At 41.8% G+C, this 9,006-nt stretch overlaps 2 protein-coding genes across 2 annotated transcripts; one reads left to right on the top strand and one right to left on the bottom strand.

Moving 5' to 3' along the window:
• The first annotated feature begins 383 nt into the window (after positions 1-383).
• On the top strand, positions 384-1,062 carry LOC119659222 (putative odorant-binding protein A10). Its single transcript, XM_038067198.1, has 2 exons — positions 384-607; positions 758-1,062. The coding sequence occupies exons 1-2, from the start codon at positions 418-420 to the stop codon at positions 943-945; spliced, it is 378 nt and encodes a 125-aa protein (XP_037923126.1). The 5' UTR covers positions 384-417; the 3' UTR covers positions 946-1,062.
• A 5,929-nt stretch (positions 1,063-6,991) lies between these two features.
• Positions 6,992-8,738, bottom strand: LOC119659221 (ejaculatory bulb-specific protein 3). The gene is made up of 2 exons (XM_038067197.1): positions 8,581-8,738; positions 6,992-7,698 (listed from the first exon to the last, which is right to left on the bottom strand). Exon 2 carries the CDS (start codon positions 7,690-7,692, stop codon positions 7,306-7,308), a length of 387 nt encoding a protein of 128 aa, XP_037923125.1. The 5' UTR covers positions 7,693-7,698; positions 8,581-8,738; the 3' UTR covers positions 6,992-7,305.
• Between the last annotated feature and the right edge of the window lie 268 nt (positions 8,739-9,006).

Genomic DNA, 9,006 nt, shown 5'->3' with positions numbered 1-9,006 from the left:
ATCACTCTTCATCTTATCTAAAACTTAGTTAGTTTAGGTTTTATCTAAATTTTTCGTGGGAATAATGATTTTCTGGGGATATTTAATGTTTATGATAATTGAATTTATTCCTGATTATTTTTTAATGAAAATAAATCATTTCTCAGTCAGGCAATATCACGTTGTCGGTCACGCAAAATTGATATTTTCCTATTATATTTAAATACAATGAAGTCAATCTGCTTTAAATCAACAAAAAATAATTGATTTCCTCCCATGCGTAGTCATTTTCCATAATTTACTCTATAATTGGATAATTTAACAATTTATTGTAGTTTCTTGATTACAATTTGCTTAATTCAGATGGAAATCTTTTATGAGTATATAAAAAGTCAACCCCAAGGCAGAAGTGCAACAGTGAAGGTTTCGTGACGCACTATGGCAACCAAAGCGATTTTTATTGTAGCCACTGTGCTAGTGAGCGCTTGTTTCTGCGCTGAAAAATATACAACGCAATACGACAATATCGACGTGGATGAAATCCTTAGAAGTGAAAGGTTACTGAAGAACTATATCAACTGCTTGGATGGCACTGGATCATGCACCCCTGATGGCAAAGAACTAAAAGGTAAACTCATTTCGAAAGATACCACTTTCTTCTAGAAATAACTTATCCTTGACCAACGGCCAAATTTTTTAAAAAAAAGTCAAATTCTCCCAGAAATAACATATTTTATTGAATCCTAAACTGTTAAACCCTTGCTTGACCTATTTCCAGCAAACTTACCTGACGCACTTGAAACCGATTGTTCAAAATGTTCGGAAAAACAGAAAGCTACATCTGAAAAAGTCGTCAACTATCTAATCGACAATAAACCCGATGATTGGGCTCGATTGGAAAAGATTTACGATCCCACTGGCCAATATCGTGAGAAGTACCTCGATAAAAAGGACAAAAAGGAGTGAAAAACTGTAAGATCTGTGAACAAAAATCTTCTACAGTTAAACGGATTAAATTGTTAAATTTGGATATTATTTAAAACTTAGCACAAAGAAAATAAATAGTGAAAATTTCCAAGCGAACGCGAATTAATTGCTTATTATTTTCATGGTTAAGATAAATCCCGTGGCTTGGGCTAGAGGAGTCCCTCCCAGAAACCCCCAAATATTCAATCCTGCGAGTTTAATTTTAGTGTCAATTGAATCTTATTTGATTAAAGCCCTACATTGGTGGCTTAGCTGCTGACTCCAATATGGCGGCAGCAGCAGCAGCCACTAAAAGGTGTCGAGGTCACTCAAAGACTAGTATAAAACCCAGGGCGCGCGCATCCCACGATTAACCATACAGCCTAAGAAAGGCTTACCAAACCTTATCATCAGGTCATCGCTGGGAGTTCTTTCTTAACGAAAACTCCAGGCGGAGAAGGGTAAACGCGAGTCTCCCGCACCTAAAAATGGTACAAATTAGACCAACTGGTCCTCCAGGTTGGGGGTTAGGTAAAGCTGGCAACCCTACACGGGAAACAATTTGATACGATGCCACAAAAGGAGCTTCTGACCGGATGGATATTACCACGAAGAATCCGGCAAAGTAAACGCCACGGAACGGAAGAATGCTGTATACCGGGCAATGCTGCATTCTCAAAGAATGCGTACTCCCGTAGACACCTATCATTCGGACTGTAAACTCGAAGACTTCAGGAAGCAACCGGCTACACAAGTTTTACCAACAAGCCAAAAGCGGAAGCCTCCTGATCCTGTCGAAACGAAGAGGAAAACCCTGATTTCCGACAGTATGGACATATTAGAACGATGGCTTGAGTATTTTAACGAACTGCTCAACAACCAGAATATCGGCGAGTTCGTGGTTCCGAAAACTGAATACGATGGACAAATTCTGTCACCACTAACCGTTGAAGAAACATTCCGTGCAATTTATCACGATACGCCCACAACATCATCGACCCATACCAAAGAAGCTTCACTCCAGTCAAATCAGCAACTGATTTTCTCTCTGTTGCAAGTGATGAAAAATTTTTAGAATATGGTCATCAGTTATGGTGCAACTCATGACCATATTCCAACAGCTTCATTGACTTAAAGGCTGCATATAATAGCATATTTATATAGTTGCCATTCACCCCTTGGTGGGGTACAGCGCGTTAGCTCTACCTACGCGCTAACGTCCGCAATTGCCAAAAATGCCCTTCAGCTTCCGCCAAGACTTCCAGAGACGCACCAAGTGCTACTGGGACGACCCACTCGTCGTTCATCTTAAGGCAATGGATTCAACTGCATGACGTAACCAGCAATGCAATTGTTGCCCCTCCTTAATGTGTGACCTTTCCCGTCCACTGCTTGCCTCTCTTTCCAAATCCAAAGCCATCAAACAGATGTCATCAGAGTACTCGAGGTGTTTCAGGATAGAAGTCATAGTCCATTGAACTCCTTCACGTCGGCCGACCAAGACAACACGAAGAAAGTCACTGACAACAAGAAGAAATATTATCGGTAACAAGATTCAACCCTGGCGGACCCCGCCTTCGACCTCAAATTCCCGCGAGATTTTACTTTGGTACAGCACGTAACATTTCGCGCCATCATATGTCGCTCTGGTAATAGCTATTAGTTTTTCTGGAATGCCCCTCCTGCATAGAGCACTGCAGATGCACTCTCTGTTCACGCTATCGAAAGCTTTCTCAAAGCCGATGAAGAGTAGGTGCAGCAAAGACCTAAACTTCGCGTATCCGCAGGGTGTTGCTATGGAAGTATTCGAAGCGGAAACCAACCTGTTCTCTGTCGATCAAGCTTTCGAGATGTTCTTTCGTGTGTTCCAGGACTATTTTAGCTATTATCTTTGTGACGGCAGGGAGTCCTCCAATTTAAACCAAATTTAAACCCAAATCGCGCAAACCCGCGTCATTGTGTGTGACGTCACTAATCGCTGAAAATATTTTTTTGACAATTGTGGGGTTCTAAGCCCGCATCAACTTGATGCCTAACCGGATCAAATGGGGAGCAACTTACTCCCTCTTTTTTTGGTCCACGGACCCCTCGTTTATTGCTTAGCACCCAAACTACGAATTGTATTGAGTGCAAATCTGCCAATTCTATTGACCAAAAGTTGGCCAGAGCTGAAAATATTTTTTAAGAATTGTGGGGTCCTAAGTCTCCATCAATTTGATGGGGAGCAACTTACTCCCTCTTTTTTTTTTGGTTCACGGACCCTTCGTTTAGGGCTTACCACCCTAACTTTAAAAAAATGTCAGGCGATAACAGCTTTACGGTTTCTTACCAGGGCAGATGCAAATGCACCTCATCGACCGCTTGAAACGAATTCTACATGCAATCCACAGTTATGGCTCCGCAACGGAATTACGGTGAAAGCTAGGAAAACTGGACTAGTTATGTTCACTAGGAACGTTAGGTGTGACAGCTACACGCTGCCAACTGGAAATCAATATGCACCGAAGTGCAACCACTCACGACTTGCTAGCGCAGTTCGCTATGGAGACCAAAGCTGATTTAGTATTCATCAGTGAGCAACACCGAAACCCTGACATATCAGGTACCGCTGTATATGGGTTCGTGACGGCACCCACCTTAGGGTTCTTACCCAAGGCCGAGGGATGGCTTTGTCTGGATTCGGTGTTCAGAGATAACATTTTTTAGTGTCTATTTACGACAAATGAGACGATGCCGGACTTTCGACGTAGGTTTGATGCTTGATGATGGGCGGATTCTGGGCGGGGGTGAATTCAATGCTAAGGCACTTGAATGGGGCATGCCTCACATAGACTCGAGAGGAAACCGAATTCTGAAAACGGCGACGAGAACAGGACTGGTAGTTCTAAATACCGGATCAACCCCAACCACCCGGCGCCCGGGCTGTGAGAGAACCATTCTAGACGTAACCTTCGGGTGTCGCTGGTAGACGGGTGGCGGGTTCTGGAAGACTTCTCGGCAAGCGACCATCAATTCATTACCTTCAAAGTGGTGGACACAAATTCTCGGTGTGCTTCACCCCGGCGATCTTTCTAGAATGTTGCGAAAGTGAACACCAGGAAATTTGTCGAAACTCTTAGAACAGGTGGGGCCGCACTGAACGGTACTCCTGGGGGTGGTGACGCTACAGCTGACACTGTCGTAAATTAAGTTATGAACCCGATAACGACGGCCCGCGGAGCCTCCATACCCAGGAGGGCATCTAGGCATGGCAAGCCCTCTATGTATTGGTGAACGGTAGAAATTACGGAGCTTTGGAAGGAGTGTCACAGACTCCGCCGCTTAACACAATGCCTAAGCGGTCAGGAGGAGGCATGTACCATAATAACATAGTACAAATAAGCCAAAAGGAAACTCCGCAGCGCAATAAATAGGAGCAAAGCTCGATGCTGGCAGAATCTGGTCGACGAGGTGAATGAAGACCCGTGGGGACTCAGTTACAAACTGATAACGAAAAATCGAGACTCTGCGGAAACCCTCTTCACTTATAATCGAGCAGATGGGCATTGTAAGGGCACAATTCCCCGTACGGGATAATGACGTCGACGCGAAAAGCGCGGAGGACTGTCCACTTTTCTCTACAAAATAGTTGGAAAAGACAGTCCTCCCTAACACTGCTGGAAAAGTGCTCGAGAAGCTAATCAGGAGTAGACTCACTGAAGCGATCCGCGTTGCCGAAGACTTGTCACCACGGCAGCTCGGTTTTAGAGCAAGGAGATCCACAGTTGATTCTGTCATGCAAGTCGTAGATGCCGTTCGACGAGCGGAGGTACATAGCCCTCGAACTTGTCGGCTAGTGCTCCTCGTAGCGCTTAACGTCAGACTAGACAACACTTTCCACGTGCTGATCTATCTTTTATGGATATTGCGAGACTATCTGAGGAACCGCTCCCTGGTCTATGTAACTCAAAAGGGGCAGAGGAGGATGGAGGTCACGCACCGCACCGCACCCTAGACGAGTGGCAATTCTCTTGACAAAATGATACTAGAAGCAGATCGACTGCGCAGCTCACCGGCAACTCAGGTGCGTGGCTGAATCGAAAGCATGGTGAGACTGACTATTTCCTTACCCAGTGCTTAATTGAGCACGGAGGTTTTCAGTCTTGGCTACATAAGATTTAAAAGGCACGGTGTGTTTTACAATGGAGTTGTGGACGACGCCCGTCACACTTTTTTTTCTTGTGGAAGGTGGGATGGAATTCTTCAGCAGCTCTATTTGAACACAAGGGATCTCTCTCCAGACAACATTGCCGAGGAGATGCTGGGGAGTGCTGACAGGTGGAGCCGTGTTGCCCATTACGTTCGGGTCCTTCTCGTTGCTAAGAAGGTTGAGTTCGACCTGTGGAGGAGCCGGATGGCAGGGGATTCCTCCAACAGACAGTTCTCCTCTCGTTGACAGTTCCCTTCCTCCTCTCCCCTCCCGTTGGTGAGAGCAATTCTCTGATTTGAAGGCTCTGCAAGGCGGGAGAGTTCGGGAACTAACCCAAAGTAATGTGACAAACGGTTCCAGGCTAGCTCTCTGATGATGGGGAGATGTTTAGTTGGTAGTCCGACGATGTACCGTTACGGGAGTCCAACACTCTCTGCGCAAATGCATTCACAAATGAACAGCTACTCATTGGCAAGTTACAAAGTAAGTGTCGTCAGTGATACAGATATTTAATCCGTACTCGTGATAAATAGCTGAGTGATATGCAACTCGATGACAAGTAATGATTTGATTAGCTAACGGTTACAAACAGACCGAACCTATTATAAGAAAAAGTGACGAACCAGACTCAGGCGAACTGACTTTTCTACCAAATAGAACAAAGACCGAAAAAGAAGAACTCTGAAATCAGCCAAGATTTCAGGTCTGTTAAGACTAGTAACAATTCTTTTCCTCGGGAATTATCTACGCTTTCAAAGTGAAACTCCAAACAACTGTCTTCGTCATGCCTCAACCTAAGAATGTGCAGTTTCAAAACTGAATTTCACAAACTAGAAGTAAACACCTCTAAACAGCAAACAAAACCTTCAGATTTTCCCATGGACTACGTAACATGCTGCAGGTACTGAACGCCGGTGCACTATACCAGACACTAAGTAAGTGCACACTTAAAGTACTCGTAAACTGTCGCTTTTTTCACAGAAGACATCAAGTTTGTCGCTCAACTTGTAAAAGTAGAAAAACAGCGAAAGTTATATTGACTAGAATTAATGTATGTACGATTGCAGCTGCAGGTGAATAACGTCATAGTAGACTACTTGGAGTGGTGTCTTTCAATGTAGAGTCGTTGAGAGGAAGTTGAGTTCTGGTTTTACCAAGTGAATCTGAAAAGTGGATTAAGTAAAACAGGAAAAAGATAACCCGTTTAGATGGGGCTAGAATTTTTACAGGAGGAAAGATCGGTAAGTTGAACTTGACCCTCATTTGAGGCCTTGCAGCAAGTCTATGCATCCATAAAAATTAGCTGCTCTTCATTTACAGCTTGACCCCTTCAATGTTATCCAAAAAATGGCTTCAGAGTTCCAAGATTAATTATAACGATCCGCTGGGTTTACCGACACAAAACAATCTCTGGTCAATCACAAATCCAACATATTCCACGCTACACTGTTAAGAAAGAAAAGAAAATGCGACAAACGGCCAACTAGATCGAGCAACTACTAGTCCATCACATGCATGATATGGTGGAGTAACAGCCACCTTTACCGATTGCACAACAATTCTGTGCAGACTTGTTGCCGTAGGTAAGCGCAACTGGAAAACCGCTTGGTCGCATTTCGGAAGGCCTCCTCTTCTTGGTCGCCTCAATATCGATATCGCCGCATTCAATTCAATATGCATGAAAATTATGAAATAGCCAAGGTTTTTTTCTCTTTACTTCGCTTTATCGGATTTATGACACTGACTGCGCACGCCACTGTGCCGGTTGTATAAGAAGTGAAATTTCCATCAACCTCGATCCCATTTAAACCAAAAAATAAAGAGTAAATATTTATGATAAATATTAAAAGACGGTAATTATGGTTTTTTCCATGTTTTCATATAAAAAAGAATTTGTTCACAAGACTTTTACACATCTAACAATAAAAAATGAGAAATTAAAATCGCCATTAGCATTAAAGTTATATAAAAAAAATCACTCGTTCCTTAAATCCATACGAAGAGCCCCAAATTATTTAATTTAGCTAAAGATGAAAGGTGATGTTCTCAGGTTTTATGTGGAGTAGTTGGTAGTTGGTATCTTTTCAGTTTCATAGTTTGTGCAGATTTCGGGGCCTCACAGCATACAGAACCTATCGTATCTTATCTTTCTTGTAAGAATCTTTAACTATTTAGTTTGGAAGCTTGATTCCTCGCTTCTCAGCCTCAGCGCGGTATTTGGTGATGTAGATGTTTTGTGGATCGTAAACAGCGGAAAGTTCTTTCCATTCAGCTGGTTTGTTTTCAATCAAGTGACGGAGGACCTTGTCGGTTCCGGTACGTTGTCTTTCGCTGCACTTGGAGCATTCAGTTTGAAGGGCATCAGGAAGAACACGTTTCAATTCACGAGCTTCGGGACTGCACTTGCCCTTGTCCAACAAGCAGTTGTAGTAGTTCTTGAAGAGACGGTCAGATTTTAGGATTTCATCAACATCGAGGTTATCGTATTTGGTAGTGTATTTGTCGTCGGCAAAGCAAACGGCAACAAGAGCCAACAAAACGGCAACGGTGAATTTCATGTTGAACTAAAAAGAAAATCAAAGGAAGTTCGTTAATATCTTGTTTTATTGTAACGCTTGAATGGCTCTAGTCTACGTGCAAACGTTGGATATTTTTTATTGAAAATCAAACAAAATGACTTTGCATACTTCAGAAGAAGTTCCCAGAAACTTCCCTTATAGATAATGCATAGGAAAGCAAATATACTGAATCTACCCAAAGTTCAGGCGTTGCACAAATAAAGTTGCATAATTACGCTAACACATAAAATGTATTCTCGGAAAATCAATAGAGAAACCAAGAAAATCAATACAAACGCAATAACGAGGTTTACGAAAAAAAGTCATGTGATTGCAAACCACAAAACTAAAAGCGGCGTGAATTCCCTGGAGAAGATTCATTGAACTTTATTCACTAAGTTTTTTTTTACTTAATCGGAAGTCTAATCCGCACATCAAAGAGTTGTTAACATTCAAAGGCTCGCAACCTCGAACTTTACCCAATTTAAACAAGTTCTTATCACAAACAAACATTCCTGTTGAGCAACACATTCAAAGAAAAAAAAACCCAAAAATATTTTAGGATACTAAATTTCTACTTTTCGGAAATAATCAAAGGATTATAAAGCGCACAACTAATTAACATTCATGCAATCTCAAATGAAAAAACGAAAGATTTAAGCGAGAAACTCGATTTTAGAATTCATGAAATTTCCTTCCATAGAAAATTTTCCTTAATAAATTCAATTCAATTAGCAACAAATATTCACAAATTCACTTCCACTTTTTATGAAAATCAAACCCGTAACCGATTTTAACAGATAATCAGATTATAAAATTCAGCAAAATATCGATGGGGATGAAAAGATGATAACCAAAAAACAAAGTTAGATATCTTCGCAAACTCACCAAGGTTTGAATTGGTTTCACTTGGAATGAAAATGGAGAACCGACTGATGATTAACGTCGTCTCCAAGTCGTCTTTTATAGTGAAAATTGTGTCTTACTCCCCATTCAAGCAAGTAGACAGACACTCATACGAGATAGTAGATACTTACGCTTTGTACTCCGCCATCTAGTTTATGCGCTCCCGAATTGTACGAAACGAAGTTTTTTTTTTCGTTGCCTTAGATGCAGTATGCTCATCTACTCAAAGGCTTTACCTACGTGTGCCATTATTATTATTCAGGTAATATTAAATTAATACATTTACAGATACAATATCATAAAGATACTCGTAGCGCGATAATGACGATCATATTGCAGCCTTAAATAAATAATATAGAAACATTTCCACCTTGTGTAGAAATGACTCATATAATTCATTTTCATTAG

The sequence above is a fragment of the Hermetia illucens genome, chromosome 6 (genome assembly GCF_905115235.1).
Source record: "Hermetia illucens chromosome 6, iHerIll2.2.curated.20191125, whole genome shotgun sequence".
In the NCBI taxonomy this organism is placed as follows: Eukaryota; Metazoa; Arthropoda; class Insecta; order Diptera; family Stratiomyidae; genus Hermetia; species Hermetia illucens.
This window is presented reverse-complemented; position numbering and strand designations above follow the sequence as displayed.